The 18,159-nt window shown below is 42.2% G+C and overlaps 1 protein-coding gene across 5 annotated transcripts in view; it reads right to left on the reverse strand.

The window, feature by feature from the left end:
• ehbp1 (EH domain binding protein 1) overlaps positions 1-18,159 on the reverse strand; it is a 156,193-nt gene that overhangs the window by 103,805 nt on the left and 34,229 nt on the right. For all 5 annotated transcript variants that reach the window (XM_044372579.1, XM_044372578.1, XM_044372577.1 and 2 more), the window contains exon 6: positions 642-823. In XM_044372579.1, coding sequence (XP_044228514.1) covers positions 642-823 — 182 coding nt within the window. The remainder of the gene's footprint in view (positions 1-641; positions 824-18,159) is intronic.

The raw sequence follows: 18,159 nt of genomic DNA on the forward strand, positions 1-18,159 counted from the left end.
GAGAGGTTGTATGGCTGATGTGTGAACTGCATGTGGGGTTTTGTGATCTTCGTTGCTGTTGTAAAGACAGCAAAACGTAATATTAGCAAAAATTAGCCAGGTTCCAGACATCTGAATCACTGCCTGCATCTCTGACTTGCCCAATGATTTAAATGGAACGAAAGTGGAACGAAATGGCGATTCATTCAAATTATCAGGATAGATGAGAATTTGAACCAGTTCCAAAGAAACATGCCTTTTGGTTCTGCTTATCCCTTTGTGAGAGGGAAGTTTGGATGTGCTGCCAGTATGTCGACATCACTGGGTACATGTGTCAGCATATGTATAGAATATATACAATATGGTGGACAGGAGCAAGCTTCACAAAGACAGTACTTATACTGTGTGTGCATATTTTCACTTCAGCCTTAAACTAAAAATGTCATTCATGACAAATTACATATTTATAGCAGTATAAATCTGCAGAAAATAAAAATGATTCTGGCTTTCAACATCTTTGTTTTCTTTTCTTGTATGTCAAGAATCTGAACAAGGTTTCATTAAGAAGCAGAACCTATAAAACAGGAGCAGAATCTGACTTTAATAAAAACGTACATGATACCATTCCCTACTTAGGAAAGGTGTTACATGAGAAGACTTACGTGGCCTTTCCCTCACGGAGAAAGATGCAGGAAAGGGAGAACTGCAGCGTGGCCGACACCACCTTCTTCGACAGGGGCTTAAACTTGAGTTTGACATCTGTCTGTGTGGGCATGGGACTGGCGTACTGTTTCATGTTTATACTGCTGGTGGCCAAGGCCTTCCTCCGCCCTGATGGAGACTCCTGTAGAGGAACAGAGACATGAAGCACATGCAGGTGAATATAGGCCCATATTGCAATGCAGGATCAGGTGGAAAATCAAGAGAAAAAGGCAGGAGAGAGGCATTTGTTAATTTAATATGAGGACATTCTGGAAGATTTAATTGATTTTGTATAATTGTTGTCATTTGTTTTACATCCTCCTTTGAGGAACAAGTACTTGAGGGGTCAGTTAAGTGTGGAACAATTAATTTTAATACAAGGCGCAGAAGGTGAAGCAGACTAAATATTTTCATTATCACCAATGACTGTGATCACAATATCTAGACAAATAATAGTGTATTTGGACACTGTTGGTTGGTAAATCCAGAACAAACTAAAAGCTGGGCCCTCCTGTGTTCCTCATTGTGAATTCGGTTGTGAAATCCTTCCTGATATTTCCTATCAAAGGACCTCGCTGAAGCCATTTTTGCTGTACTTCTTTTCAGAGATGTGCTCTGAGCCAGGGGCTAGCAGTCAAATTGGAATTTGGGAATATGCCACAGACCAGGTGATAAGAGTTATAGAATCAGTGACAGTGGTCTATGTCTATGTGTGTGTGTGTGTGTGTGTGTGTGTGTGTGTGTGTGTGTGTGTGTGTGCTGTTCACCAGAGGACAGTGTGTAGAAAAATAAGAACAGCCGGAAAGCCTTGTCACTGACTGCTAGATATGGAAACTAAACAGTTGGGGACGTTCCAGCCTTTTGTCTGCCCCCCCTCTCTCTCCCTCCAACAAAAACTGATGGGTTTTGTCTGCTGCAAGTCTGGCTATGGAAGCACCACGCTGTCAGTGAATAGCAGACTGGTTCACCTCCTTGCTGTGTTGATACCACTGACATACCATGTCCCTCTTTTCTGTTTTGCCTCCTCTGTTTCTACAGATTCTGTTTTTGTGATGGGAAACTGACATATTTTCCTGGTTCAGTGATACGTGTTCATTTGCATGTGACGAGGGACTGATGTTAGAACCGAATGCAACGTGAGGGTCAGACACTGGTGTCCCTTCATAAGCCATGTGGAATGAAAGCAGCAGGAAGTGGTAACACATCTTCTCCCTTTACATCTGTTTCATTCCTCTTTTTCTCCCTTTTTGCGAGGATGTTTAAAAACAGCATATATAAAACACACACACCTACACCCACACACACACACACACACACACACTTGTGTTATTATACCTTCTTGTCTCAGCTGTGAATCGAGCCCGGAGGATTCATCCTCTCATGCGCACAATGCCGAACAAAGCAAAGCAGCTAGTTCTCTTTCACACAACACCAGTTTGAGAGCACATATACATATACACATACGCTCCGGCGTGTATGGTAGATAAAGCGATACGAGCTCTTTACATTGCCTGTTTCCTGATGTCTTCACACACAAAACACACACACACACACACACACACACACACACACACACACACACACACACACACACATAAACCTCAGAGGCTCACACTCTGTGGGGAAAACTCAATCTCAGCCTTATCGCTAAGGACCGCAGGGTATTCATTCATATACACACACAGACATACCCGCACAGAGTTAGTATCTGTACAAAGTAGTAAAGCTATCGGTAATATAGTGAGACACTATGTAAGCTCCAAATAGAGACAAGAAATCTATGGGCCAGCTATAGGAGCACCAACATGGTGTGTAAATGTGCACAACTTCAATTTTCACTATTAATAACTATATATTACATTACATTAATTTGAAAAAAATGCATATTAAGCGACATATTGTTGTGTTAATACAACACATTATTGGCATATTTGCTATATTCAATCAATGAATAAAGCTAAAAATTGTCAAGAAGCTGACTAATTTGTTCCTTAAATTGTATATTAGCAACTCCAGTGGACTTAAGTTAAGTCTCACTGTCAACAGAACCGGCCAAAATCCGACATAACCCAAAACTTGCTCCAGTATAACTCCATGGTTGGGTTCTCTTACCATCCCAGTGGAGAAATTATCTCACTTTTGTTGAGCCTTTCCTGTTTTAAAAAATATTTCCTTGATGTCATAGCAGAGTTTGTGGTGTAGCATACATATAGCAGTATTTTTATATCTGCTTGTTTTTCTGAATTATGAATATTTTCTGTGTTTTTCTAAATATGGCATGTTTTGTCAAATTAGTGAATATGTTTTGGTAAATTGCTTGCATTTTCTCATTGTGTGCAGTGTGTTGGCCTGTCTTCTTCACCATAATAATCACATGAAGTAAGGAGTTCTTTCTTTGTTATGAGGTCTTAAAAACAACCAGAGGATTGGCTGATTGAATGAGTTACTCTGATTTATTCAAAGTATCTATTCAATTCAGCCTTTGGTACATTTTTATGAACATAACAGGCTGAGGAGATCAAGCAGTTGGCATGTGGGAGGCAACAGGGCCAACAGCAGTCTTGTCAGTAAAAGGCTGATTCTGTTACTATACCTCCAGAGCTACTGTCCACGTACATTTGGACAAAACATAAGTTCCTCTGACAGAAATTATCAGTATCAAAGATTAGAAATGACTGTTCATCCAATCCTCATTCCCCTGTCTCCCACCAACATCCATTCATATATCTCCTTCTAACCCTCCTATCCTTCCATCTCTCTCTATCTTTACCTTTTCTTTCCCACCTGCTCCTCGCACAGACCAATAATTGTATATATATAAAAAAAAAAACTACAGAAGAATCAGACCGGCTGACTAGAGAGACCACTTGACATTTCGTGCTGACATTTGAGCCTTGTCACTACGGCTGGGGAACATAATGACGTATCATCGCCCCACCACCAAGCTTGTCCAAAGAACAGCCCATCAGGAGAAGAAGAAGAGGAAAAAAAAAAAAAAAAAACTCCCTCTCCACCTCTTATCTCTCTGCAGATTACACCCTGGCTATTATACTAAGCTAATAGCGCATGTAGATACTTTATGAATGAATTTGCCAAATGCACCAAACACTTAAGAAGAGGGGATTTAGTAAAAAGGAGGATGGGGTGGAATAGGGGGAGGGGGGGGGGGGGTCTTGAAAAATAGGAAATACTTAAGGATATGCAAATACCCCTGCAAAAGAATGGAATAACCGTTTCAACAGATTTGAGTAGGGGCAGCAAACAATGGAAATCTGCTCTATTTCCCCGGATGCTGCTTGTCAATCAATGTGTGTATGTGCATGTGTGTGTGTGTTTGAGAGAAGGTGAAAATGGGGGGGAGTGGGGGGGGTAGCTGGGATTAGGGTGACTGGGAGGTTGTGACAATGTGTAAAATGAAAGGGAAGGACAATACAGAAGTTTAATTTATTACAGAGAGGATAGGACTATCAATATGCTCTCTCTTTCTGAGCCCAAAGAATGACTAAGTACCTGTGTGTGTGTGTGTGTGTGTGTGTGTGTGTGTGTGTGTGTGTGTGTGTGTGTGTGTGTGTGTGTGTGTGTAAAAAGTGGCACACAGAGAGGGAGAGAGAGATAAAGAACGACAGTGAAAGAGAGAGAGGATGGAAAGAGTAAAGGAGGGAGGGGTGATGGCTGTATGCTGCCCCCTAGCTGCATCTCTGTACAAATGCAGGTCTTGGTTAAAGACCCACAGTTACCTCTGACTTATAGCACAGTAACACACTCACACAAACCAGGCCAACATGTGCCAAGACACAAACATTTACACAGAAATCACTACAAGTAATCAAACCTGAAACCTTCCCACACATACTTTGCTCTGCCTATTTTTTTTTTTCCACCATAAATGACGCTAAATGAGTTTCATTCAAGACGGGACTGTTTGGGTGTATTTGTATTTGTGTGTTAGAGTACCAGGCCTGCCCCTCTCCCTTGGTGCCAGCTGGCCCCGGATCGATCCACAGATGCTCCCCTGGTGGGGGGGCAGGGGTCAGGGCAGGAGGGGTGCCCGGGGGTCCTGCTGAATCCCTCTGCCCCAAAATGCCAATGGGACGGGCCGGAGGAAGGAGGGGTAGAGATCCTTTTGTCACCAAGAGATGGATTAATTAGGCTGAGTGCTAAAAGAACCTGGCTTCTTTGTATAGACCTGGTCTAACACAGACACACACACACACACACTGACAGGGCAGTGTTAGCACATGATGAACAAAAAGAATAAGTGCCACCAAACACACACACACCAATCAGCTAATGGCTTTTTAACACAGGTCACCAGTCAATTGGTTTTTAATTTTAACAAACATGGTCGATATTCCCTATTGATCCATATATTACCACTTTTACTAACAATCCACATCAACGATATCTATTCTTAAACTGACCATTGTTAAAGATAATATGAATTTTATACAGATTGTTGGTGACAACTTTCTCATTAGGTGGTACTCCCCATTGTTGGCAGTAAAACTGATTTGACAATAAGAAGAAGAATCCGGTTAAAATGTTTTTAAGGAAGATAGACAGATGACAAAAACATGACTCTGGTATCAAAACAATGATGATAAGTGATGAAATCACTGGTTCCACATCAAGCCGATGATTATCTGACTTAAGCCTGGTGCCACAAAACAAAACAATCCTAAACTGGGTGAAAAAGGACAAGCTGAGGTCAGTTTCACTCTGAATGTAGACTACATTACATCTGAAAAGTCAAGTATTTGACATCTTATTTTGCAATGAATTGTTACCCCAAAGTAGTTTACGGTAATCAGTGAAACTACAGGAGATGGATGAGACTTGGCCGATGAAACAATCTCTTCCTCTCTCTCTCCCTCGTTATGAAATCTGTGAAGTTATGTGAAACAAAACGTCAGTCTTAAATGGGGCTAATACATAAAGCTTAAACATTTCACCCCTCACAAAATCGTGCACAGGCCTTTGTAATTTGTATTCACACCCGCTCAGAAAAAAAACATAAAAGCCAAACTCAATTTACCCTATAGAATAACCCTTAGGTAGCACCGATTAGCCCTCCGCCCCAACACCCAAAATCAGCTGGCTCTGGTTGAATTCAGCAGTCAGCAGATTGTAGGGGTAGTGGTGGGGGGGGGGGGGGGGCACCGCGTTATTCCTCTCGCCTCAAGGTCACAGTTATTGGAAATGGAGACATCCAATGTGCTCACATCTCTTTTTGAATCCGCACACAATGGAGTGATTCCTCTGTGTCAATTTGGCCTCCCCTGATAACTGATAAGGCAGGCCTTTTTACATACCACCTATGAATACCCCACTATAGGCGTTATAGACACACACACACACACGCATACACACAAAGATTAAGACCAAATTATTCATCTGCTACTATTATATGTGAGGATTTATTTTTTTTCCCCGAGCAGTGTGTATGTGTGCATTTTAAAAGCAACAATGGACATAAAAGGCATGCAATACTATCACTGTGGTTATGTGAATTACAATAACAATGGTTTTAATAATAGAATGAACTGTGCAAATGGCTTTCATGTGTGTTGTCACTAGGACACACACGCACACAGCCTCTCTCTCACACACCGACACACAAGTATGAAATAGGACCACAGGATTTCTCTTCACTACAACCATCTCGTGGATCAGATTTAACTCCAACCTCACAAAATCTTTCACTGACCACAACCTCGTCCCCGGGGGGTGTGAACAACAAAAAAAAAAAAAAACCAACAACAAGGTTGACAAACAGTGGAGGGAAAGTGAGAGAAGACGTGAGTGAAGAGAACGAGAGAAGAGCGATTAGTCACAACAAGAGCAGGATTAGGCTTGTTTTAAAAGGAACAGACGGCAGATTACAGCACAGTGTGTGCCGTAGTTTTGGATGAATATGGCTTAGAATGACACTGAGCTCCAGACATGGAGTCCTTTTTTTGTAAAACACTAAGAAACTGGATATGGGATCATTGGATGTGGTGCCTACAGCCAGGTACAGGAACGATCAGACTATACTCACGAGAGAAGATGAGCACACTCATTAGCAATGGCGGGGTAAACATATACAGACAACCGCAACTGTGCACCAACAGCTAACACTTACAACTGGTTCCAAATCTGTTAAAAGGTTAATGAAGGAAGATCTAAAGACAGGATTGGTCTTGCAAGTGTCCTTGAGCAAGACACATAATACCAACTACTAGTGTACTAACTCAAGAGTAGCCATTTTGACCTCTGTAATTGTGGAAAGGGCCACAAGAAAACATTCTGACAAGATTTTTCATCCATTTTTCAGTTGAAACCTGTATGTCTCAGGCATTTCGTTTTGCTGGATATAAAAACATTTTTGTATGAGATGTGTGGGCGAAGGCAATTTCTGCTACTATGCTCGATGGCATCACATTGTAAAACTTGCTAATTCATTTCGTTTGATTTCCAAACAGATTATATCTCTTGCATCTGAAGTGCAAATGTGCAGGCGATATTCTGTGTTTGCCAGGCAGGAGACTCCAGTTATCACACATATTAATAATCAGTCAACAGTGTGTTTGTGTGTGTAAAGTGAGAGAGCAAGAGAAAGACAGAGAGAGGGAGGAATGCCTTTAATGCAGGGTTGCCTCTGATGGCAGCAGATGAAAGGAGAAGAGTCACAAGCCAACTAGTCCTTAAAAGGCCTAATCCTAACTGGGAGAGAGGAGTGTTTTACTGGAGACTGACCTCTTGTTAGCTTGCCACACCGAGCCAAAACGCACACAGAAATACACATGAGAACTAAAATATTCCAGAGGTTGAACTGCATTAATGAAACCTCCAGATATAAAAGCAATCATCTCTACACCAAACAGCCTGAGTCCAAGTTAGCAGGTTGAAGGATTGTCCCTCTAACCGAGGTCACACTAGACTTGACTGTATGTTTATGTTGTTACTTTGTGCTGTGTTCAATATGATTATTTCTGACAGGTTGTAGAGATGCACCTGACATAAACATGATACTCAGTGCATCACTGCAGCTACACTGGACATGTACATGACAGCCATTAAACAATGTGCAAACTAGCAAAATTGAAACTAGACAGGGAGCAGGGGAACAGCAAGACAGATTTAAGTAGACGCAGATTTAAATTAATATATTAAAATGAAACCCTGTGTAAACACTGGGGCTGCAACAAACAATTATTTTCGATTAATCGTTTAGTCTATGAAATGTTAAAAAATGGCGTTCAAAATTTCTGAGAGGCCACAGTGATGTCTTCAAATTTCCAGTTTTGTTTGTCTAAAATGTTAAGATATTCAATTAACTTTCATATATGAAAAGGAAAAATAGCAAATCTTTACATTTGAGAAGCTGCAACTATCAAATATTTGGCAATTTTGCGATTCATCGATGATCAAAACATCTATTAATCGTTGTTGCTCTAGTTTATATGGTCAAGAGTCCAAGGAGATTTATTGTATAATACAAATTGTGCATTTTGTGCGACCAAATATTTTACTGACAATAATATAAAACAGAGTAAAGCAGCAAATCCCAACTTTTGAGCAGCTAGAACCAGAAAATGTTTGGCATTTTAGCTTGATAAATGAAAAAATTCATTGATAATCACAATTCTTATAAATTAATATGCTGTGGATTGACTAATCATTTCAGCGTTCGTAATCGTTCCACTGAAATCTGCCGTTTTCATTCAGCTTTTCTAATTAGTCAGCATCATAATTCATAACCAGCAAAAATGCTTAGATAGAGACCAAGCCAGTATCTCTTTCTCCCTTCATTTCTTTCCCTCCCACCCTGCCTCCCTCTCTTTCTCGTCTTATCAGTGTGTCCAGGGTGCCCTCCTCTCTTCTCCTCTCTGGGTCTTTCTTTTGGGTGGCCCTCAGTGCCCCCCACACACACTCAGACCCAGAGCATGCACTTCAGACAGGGGGCTAATGGGAAAATAAATTACCAGCAGGCAAAAGCCCTGGCTCTGCACTTCTGCTGGAGAGAGAGAGAAAGGGACATGGGGGGTTTGGAAAGAAAGGGTGGGAAGGAGGGGGGGTCAGGAAATGGAAAGAGAGAAGGGTAGAGAGGACGAGAGAAGAAGACAGAGAGGTGGATAGCAAGGAGAAGGACGGAAAGAGAAGTCGAGAGAAGGGAAAAAGATTGAGAAAATGAGGAAGATGGGGTAAGGGAGAAAGAAAGACAGAGCCGAGAGGGGGAGGGAGGGAGAGAGAGAGGGAGATAGGTCGACAGGATTATAGCTAGAGTTCATCCCTGGTCTATGAAGTGCCTGCTCATCACTTTTCCCACCATTTCACCATCTCTGGCCATCATCAAGGCCTAAAATGGCCAATAACATCACCACACACAAACACACACACACACACACACACAGCCACTGAGCCAACACCCCCCAGTTACTGTATCTGGGATTGATTACTTCCCCTGCATGAAGCCGAAGTTCAGATATCAGGACGGCAGATTCACCATGGTGGCGGACAACGGTGGACAAATTTGTCAAGGGTGAGGTAGGTGGTGTGTCCGTCCACTTTTGACTGGTTGTGTGTGTGTGTGTGTGTGTGTGTGTTTAACAGAGTGAATGATGACAGTGGTCGACCACCCAAGTTCTTTCTTTTGAGCTTTCACCTCATTTTATACTACACACTCTGATACGCAGACACACATCTATTGCAGTAAACTTAACCAGTACAACACAACTAACACAAAGCTGACAAAATCTGTCTCAAAACGTCACTGTGAAAGCAGGAAAATAACCTCTGATGGGTAAAAAACTAATAACAATACTGGCTTAGTCACAGTTATTTAAAAAAGTGCTTTACATGCAGGAAACAAAGGACATTAAAGGATATGACTGGCGATTTAAAAAATGTTCTTATTGTCAACAACTCTCATGTGCAGAGCCAAATTATCAATGAATTGATCTACTAAAAGTATTATGTGTGTATCCAAAGCCTGATATATCTTATTCCTCTGTGCCATAGACCTCCATTGTTGTCCAAAAACTATTAAAAACATGTCAATGAGTCACACCGCTGCACTGGATGACATGTTCCTTGGCCAGGAAGACTTTGGGCACGTCAGTTTGTTTAGAAACGGCTCCAAAGACTAATAACAGCAATCACGTTTTCAGTCTCCGGAGAGTAGTTCTGTGTAAGGCAGACACTTCTGTGGATGTGCACTAACGAGTTTCTGTGTGCTACATATCACAGCCTCTTGACTTTGTACTACATTGTAACACGGAGGTCTACAGCACAGTGGAATAAGTGATACACACTCAATTCATTGTTGGTTTGGCTCTGCACATGAGATTTATTGACAAAAAGAAGAAAACAACCATGCCAGCCCTTAATTTTGCCTTCTTGGGAGTCACTTTACCCGTTAAACTGTCATTTAAGCACCTGTTTTAAAATGTATAGTAGAATAAAACCTCTTACTACGCCATACAACTAAAATAATAACAAACTTCCATGAAATTGCAATATAATCACATTCCCAACAAAGTTTTGTGATGGCTATATGGCGATAGTCCTCCCATCTTGTTTTAGTTTCACTACCACACGACCGAGAAGAGGATGCTATCAAGCTCGAGGGTTTTGGCTGATAAAACTCCCGCAGGCTGGAACCTCTATATTCCAGAGATATCAAATGATGATTTCCAGTTAAAGACAACAACGGGATTTTTTTTATGGAATCAGATTCTTCATATCCTCTCAATTCTCACTTTAAGGATCTGTTTGTTTTAGCTGTTTTAGGCAGGCTGCTGAGATCTGACAGGGCTATGATAGGGCCCTAATCCAGAGCAAAGCTGATTTGCTTAAGGGGGCGGGGGGTTAAGATGGCCTGTGACAAGAAACAATTGCCCCAAGTGAGAGTCTGCCTCTCTCCCACCCTGCTCCATGACAAAGGTGTACTCTCCATGCTAAGTGACAAATCTGGGGAGACAAAGAGCATTAGCAGGGTGATGCTCTGCTTCAGTGCCTCCGATTGTGGCCAACTCAAAGAGAATCTAATATGGATTTTTAAAAAAAAAGGAGAGGGAGAGATTAGAATGAAAGAGAAACAATGAACACCTTCTACCAAGGGGGAATTAGTGGAGGGATTGGATAAGGAGCTGGTGTGCCTTAGTGTGTGTGCATGTATGTGTGTGTGTGTGTGTGTGTGTGTATATGTATGTGCATGGGTGAGCGCTTGTTCTTTGAAATTCCTTTTTCCAAGAAAGAACAATAGGGTTCCCCAGTTCGGTTTGTTTATTCTGTTTATGTGCATGACACACTCACACACAAAAACACAAACAGCTCCCTCTCATATCTAAATGTGTACACTGTGGTTGAGCTGTGTAGTGTTTGATCTGTTTCAGAGTGACTTAACATTGGTGAAACAGCAGAATAACTTTTAATTTACAGATTCATAGATGACTTATAACCAATAAGCATAATGGGCCCATCATACTGCCTCCACACTAAATTCTACTCCTATCACTGCTCATACAAGAGATGCTTAGAAAGACATTTAAATGCAAATGTATTTATTTGTATGCAACATTAGGAAGTTGTTTTGGTTTTTTTTGCTTTAAGAGAATTTATAAGATAATTTAAGTGACACACTAAATATGAGCAGCTCTCTCACAGAGGGAATGTGTCCTTCACCACATCTCCTCAACACCCATGGGTGCATGCCTTTACTGCGAGTAACCTCAAATTCCTGACACCTTCACCTCTGGGTGCGGTACTCTGAGTACAGATTTATATCCCAAACAGAGACAGAGCATGTTTGGGGATCAGTCTAACTGTCAGTGGCTGGCTTAGCACTGGCATCAGAGCACATCATAAGACCCTATTCATTGCCACTTAGCAGAACAGTCGCCTTAGTTTGCCAGTAACTGTGTGTATCTGTGTTCACTCCCTAAAATGCTCGTACACAAACACACACACACTCGCACGTACTCACCACGAGCGGATCTTGAGGAGATAATGCCAAACAAGTCACCCTACACACAAGTTTAGCCTAAGTTCAACACTAACGCCTCTGTGCATGCACACATGTTCTTTCGCCACCGCCACCCACGCATACACACACACACACACACACATATCTGCCGAACGAACAACCCGCCCACGCAGACCCAGCGGGTCAGGCTTGTGGATAAACAGGGGGATTTGCTGGGGCCAGTGTTTTGCGGGCCACACAGGCCTGTCTCCATCGCGAGCAGCCATCTTAAGACGCAGAGAGGAAAAATAAATAACCGAGAGATGGAGATAATAACTGTTCCGCTGTCGTCGTCGTCCAATTGCACCTCGCGTCGCACCCGAACCGTCTGACCACCCATCATCACCATGTAACACATGACACCAATAACAAGGTGAGATGAGGATGAAGACAGGGATTAGAGTCGACCAGGGAGGAGCAGGGCAGTTGACAGGATGTGAGGCCATGAAGTGATAGAGGACAACCTCAGAGATGACTGATAAGAGAGGGTGTGGCAGCCAATAATGTACAAACAAGAGCCTTCAATCATATATCAGGACTGTTGAGAGACATAATGGACAAGAAATAATGGTTCAATACTTCAAGACATCTGGAGCTTGTATGTTAACATTTGCAACTGTGTAACACAAATATCACAAAATATTATGTGGATTGTGCAACTTGAGTGCCTGCAGTAGTTCAGCACTGATGTGAAGTTGCACATCAGGTTTTGCACACAAAGAAAAATGTGAAGAGCAGACAGTCAATGTGCGGCATGGCAAGTCAGCAACACCTAGAACAAATTAGTCTCGTGATACCAGACGATTGGAGATCTCCCAACCTACCAGTCATCTGGGGATTTGTAAATGGAAGGTAGTTGCTTGAACGGTGGCGAGAACGGCCTCTAACAAACCTAAACGGAAATGATGCCCTCCCCCACATTCTCCTCCGTAGTGAACTGCGTGTCACCGCCCCAATATGAAGGGCCGCCCTGAAGACTTTGGATTGGTTCTGCAATGCCGGGTTTTTTTGTTTTTTTTAACTCTCTGTTTCCACCCAGTTTTAACAATGAAAGCCAGCAGATTTGTCCCCAGTCTCTAGTTGAGTGAAGTGTGTAAAGACTGACCTGTGAGTCCAAGTACAAATAACATCTAAGTCTACTTCCTTTCTCGCTTCTTTGTCTGACTCCGCTCTTTCTATTTCCTCCCAGCCTCTCCTACCTTCACTGTTGCTGGTTCAAGGCTCGTTTTACACCAACCCCCCCAAACAACCTGATACAGTAGACACCTTTGCTGAACCTTTCCAGCATTTGTGTTTGTAAGTGAATGTGTGTGTGTGTGTGTGTGTGTGTGTTTGTGTGTGCCTGGATGCGTGTGAGTCAGTGTGTGTCTTCTGGGTCAGCTTGGGGACAGGAGGCAGTAACAGGAGGAGGAGGTACAGCTTGTTTTCTAGATTGGCACAAGTCTGTACACAGTGAGCTGGCAGTCCCTGCGGGGCCAGGACAGGCGTGGCCTGGGACAACAGCCATCATCATTCTGTAACAAAAATTGATCCAGTGTTGTAGTCCCTGACATTTTAATTGAAATAAATATCTTGTTTTACTACCCTGTATTGCAATTCAATATAGTACAACAGTTATTCATCGTTTTACATTTGTTGGTTTTCAATCATTTTAGCTTTTTTTACAGTTGACAGTAGTGACAGATGGCGTGCAATGAAAATCACTGTATGGAGTAAAACTGAGAACATTGAGAGTGTGTGGTATGTAGAACCAGAGTGCATTAATTGATTAGTTGATTGACAGAAAATGAATCCGCAACTATTTTGATAATCGAATAATCATTTTTTGGTCATATTTTAAGGAAAAATGCCAAACATTTGATGGTATCTTTAGATTTTGGACTTTTGATCAGACACAACAAGACATTTGAAGACGCCATCGCTATTTCAATCAACCAATGTTAGCTAGGTCAAAAATGCTCTGCATGCGGAGGGTGATTTGTACATAGAAGTACTGATTAGTTAGGCAAGAGCAGCGACAACCATCATGTTAATGAAAAAGGAGACACCTACAGGGACACACACCTCAATAAAACAGTATTGTAATTATTTTTATCTAACTTTTTTTACCTCTTGTTTTGAGGAACATGCAAGTCATGACTTGACTTGACTGTGACTTGAAAGTTCCTTCATTGGCAGGGATGCCATTACACAAACAGATCTCGATCTTGAGTATACTAGTATTAGCTTGCGGTGCAGTATTTAACAGCGGTGCGATAACGTGCCATATTTAACTTTGTCATGCCGACCAAACATGATGCATTCCCCACTTTTGGCCAACCAATTGCAAAATAGCTCATCTTGTTTAGGCCTGTTACAGTAGCGCTCCCCTTCTGTGTGTCAAGTGTATATATGTCACAGCGGTGAGATGCATCATCATCCTTTAAAGTTTTGCCAAAATATTACAAACATTGTTATGAAGGTTTGAGGGACTGATCCACAGTCTGTAACATCAACATCTTGAGTCAAAACACACACACACAAACTTCAGTTAGGACATCTATCATGTGAAGGCCACACAGGCGGAAATAAGGATGTTTTCCCTGGTGACACTTGTGTTTTGATGTTTGCTTTGGGGTCAAACGTCACACTCTATGAGGCAAAACAAAAACCTGTTTGGGCTGGTTTAGACTCCACATGTGTGTATGTGCCAGAAATGTATCTATAAGCATCATGTGTGACAGGATGCCAGTGTGTGAGATTTTATACTGTATGTGTGCACACATGCTGTGAGCCTGTGTGTGTGTGTCTATGTGAATATATGATGGAGAGACACTTTGTGTATGAGCCGGTGTACATGTGTACATGTGACTGTGTGTGTGTGTATTTGCAGCAGTGTCTGGTGACATCTGCTGCGTTGTTGGCTGGGAGCGGAGCGCAGCGGGCTGCAGGAGCCTCAGACTAAGGAGATGAAAGCCGAGGTCACAACCTGGACCAGTGGGACAAGACACACTCGCTCACACTACACATGAATAAAAAGTCACACATGCAAACGTAAAGACCTCCACACGCACACGAGCAACATACACAGACTGCACATGTGCATGGCGTACAAAAAGACACACACCGCAAACATATGTCTCTCTCGCTCACACACACACACACACACACACACAGTATGCGGAGGGCATACAGGAACACAAGGACGAGAGACTTAAGTATGAACAGGACCAAGATAAAACAGTGAAGCAGACAAAACAATACAAAGAGAGACTAAATACGTGCACACACGCTCACACACATACACAAAAACAGAGAGAGTGAGAGAGAGTGAGAGAGAGAGAGAGAGAGTGAGAGTGAGAGTGAGAGTGAGAGAGAGAGAGAGAGAGAGAGAGAGAGAGAGAGAGAGAGAGAGAGAGAGAGAGAGAGAGAGAGAGAGAGAGAGAGAGAGAGAGAGAGAGCAGAGCATGAAAAATATGACGCAAACACAGAAACAAAGCCCCACATCGTCAGGGGCAACAGTTTAATCAGTTTAATTAACAAACACATGCATGTAAGCAAAAACACACACACATACACTGATAGAAGATATGGTGTGTGTCGAAAAATGTACATAGCAGTGTATGTGTATGCATGTGTGCTATGTGTGCTAAAAGAGACAATATATTTAAGTACAGGTGTGAAATGACCAGGGCTGCAACTTATTTTTAGTATTGATTAATCTGCCAATGATTTTTTGGATTAAAATATCAGAAAATAATGAAAAATACAAAAGTTCCCAGAGTCCAGGTGCCATCTTCAATTAGTTTGTTTTATCCCACCAACAGTCCAAAACCTGAAGATATTTAATCTACAGTGATATAAAACAGAGAAAAGCAGCACATTCTCACATTTGAGAAGTTAGAATCATTGAATGTTTGAACTTTTTGCTTTATTGGCTTAAAGGTTTACTCAATTATCACAATTAATGTCAATGAATGAATGAATTTTGTCAACTCTAGTGTGTTAATGCTTACGCTTACATACAAATCACACACTAGCTCAAGTATAAAGATACAATATCTCACACAGATACCAACCCACATACGCTCAGATACAGTCACACACAAACATGACACCTGCACAGAGACGTAGTTGGAGACACACACACACACCTCATGGCGGCGGTAGCGGTTAGTCAGCAGACCAGCCATGTGACGAGGTGGTGTGGTGTGGATTAGGGGCCAGTAAGCCTATTAAGGCGACAGGAGGGACCACCCGGCCTCCATAGCCACCTACAACCCACTAGCACACACAGACACACACACACACACACACAGAGCACCCTAAGACGTAACTAACTGGACACCCAAATACATAGCTCTCCAGACACAGGTGCAGTTTCTCACAAAGACACCAACACACACACACACAAGAAAGAAACACACCTTTTCCATATTTTTTTTTGCTGTGAGCCTAACTGTGTGTCTTGATTTTCTTGTTCAGCCTACATAAATATTTTATGCACTTCAATGCAAGAAAATAATACATGTTGGCTGCATACTGGCAGAAAATGGCAGCATTTAGAGTTGTGATAGTTATGTGTGTGCCCTCTAGTGTGTACTTGCTGTGTGTTTGTGGTTGTGCGTATGTGCCCGGAGAGGGAGGGGTCCAGGCATGGGGGGTAATCACCAGCATCTGTTGCCTCTCCTCAGGGCGATTAATTAGATTAAATTAATTTGGAAAGCGTGTGTGAATGTGTGATCCCATACTAAGAAGCCCCCCTACCCCTCCCAACACCCCCATACACACACACCCTCACACACAATAATTTACATCCTTCCAGCTTTCTACTATAAAGCATATATTATTTAATATCAGCTCTGTGAGCACACATGAACGACCCAAGCGAACACACTCGCGCTCTTCTTTCCGACACAATAAATTAGAGCCTTTTGAGTTCTCCAAACTATTTAAGAAATGGGAAACGAGCAAAGGTGAAAACTTTGGAGACACGCATGCACACGAGTGCAAATTAATCCCAATTTGTCGGCCTCGGCACGGGAGAAACTTTTGGGATTTCATACTTCATACCAGCTTTTGTCACCTTTGCGTGAATAGCCGAGGGCTGAAATAATTGTGTTTTTCTTCCCAGAGGCCCAGTCAGCGCTCACAAGCCACTGGCCTACGTAATGTGTTCCAGACAGAGAGAGGGGAGGGGTGGGGGCAGTACACACACCATGGGTATGTACAATACAGAGAGGGTGTGTGTGTGTGTGTGTGTGTGTGTGGAGGTATGGAGATAGTTTGTGGCCTGTGTGTGTAAGCGGATGGGTGTCATGGTTTTTCACTGAGTGTGCGCTGAGATGAGTGTCAGTATGTGATTGTGTGAGTGTGTGTCAGTGGGAGGTATGTGGTGTGGAAATGGCCTTAATGGAGTTGGATGTGGTCCACAATAGACAGGACATCACCTCAGACAGAGAGAGGGAGAAACGGAGAGAAAAAGAGATGCAGAGAGGGGAAAAGAAAGCAGTAACAACATGGCCGAAGGGGTGTTGGAAACATTATCATAAGCCACAGTAAAAATTCCTTCAATAAACAGTATGTAAATAAAGTCAAACAGTTGCTTATACATGCTGCAGTTACATTTGTAATGCCTCCAAAATTGTCTTCACACCTTTCCTTTGGATATCAAAACATGACAGCATTCTAGAGAAGACTATAAGGCTTTTTTAACCTTTTTGTATGGCCATGTGACAAATGTTTTGCCCTTTATACAGCAGGGAAGAAAAAACAGTCACCCCTATGATTGTGTTGGTTTTCAGCATTAAAAAGGCAGTTAAAGCTGTGACTACTTAACGTGGTAATTTAAAAAAAAAAAATCAATATTTAAAATCTGGCAACGTGTAGCAGACAGGCTGTCAAACAGTGTGAGCGGTGATTTGGCAGAGCAGCCATAGATTTGGAAATTCCTTCTTTTCTGAGTGACATTGATGTAACGCGAGTGAAGAAGGCGAAGTCTGAATTGGGAGGGAGAGAGATGGAGGAGGAGCAGGAGAGTGGGCCTTGGAGTGTGTGTCCCTGTATATTCAATGTATTCAGACATGATAGCTTCTCACTTTAAATACAACAGGCCTGTGTGTGCGTGTGTGTGTACGTGTATGTGTGTGTGTGTGTATTATATAAATCCTCCCACAAAGCTTTGAAGATGAGGGAAGTTGGTCTACCATCTCCAGCTTTGGTTGATATGCAAACGCAGAGAGAATACACACAGACATACATACACACATTAACCCCCTCATGCACATACACACACAAAAGAGCCTGTCAGCACAATACCTTCAAATATAGCCGTCCAATCTTTTGACTCTCTATTTGCCCACCTTTTTGATAATACGCGCCTATTTGAAAAAGGGTGAAAGGCAAGGGTAGCATGCAATTTAGAGATACTACTGTGTAGCCATTTTCAGCCTGCCACCTCTCCCTCCCTCTCTCCATCGCTTTCTCTTCTT

Source organism: Thunnus albacares, chromosome 14, assembly GCF_914725855.1.
Source record: "Thunnus albacares chromosome 14, fThuAlb1.1, whole genome shotgun sequence".
NCBI lineage: Eukaryota > Metazoa > Chordata > Actinopteri > Scombriformes > Scombridae > Thunnus > Thunnus albacares.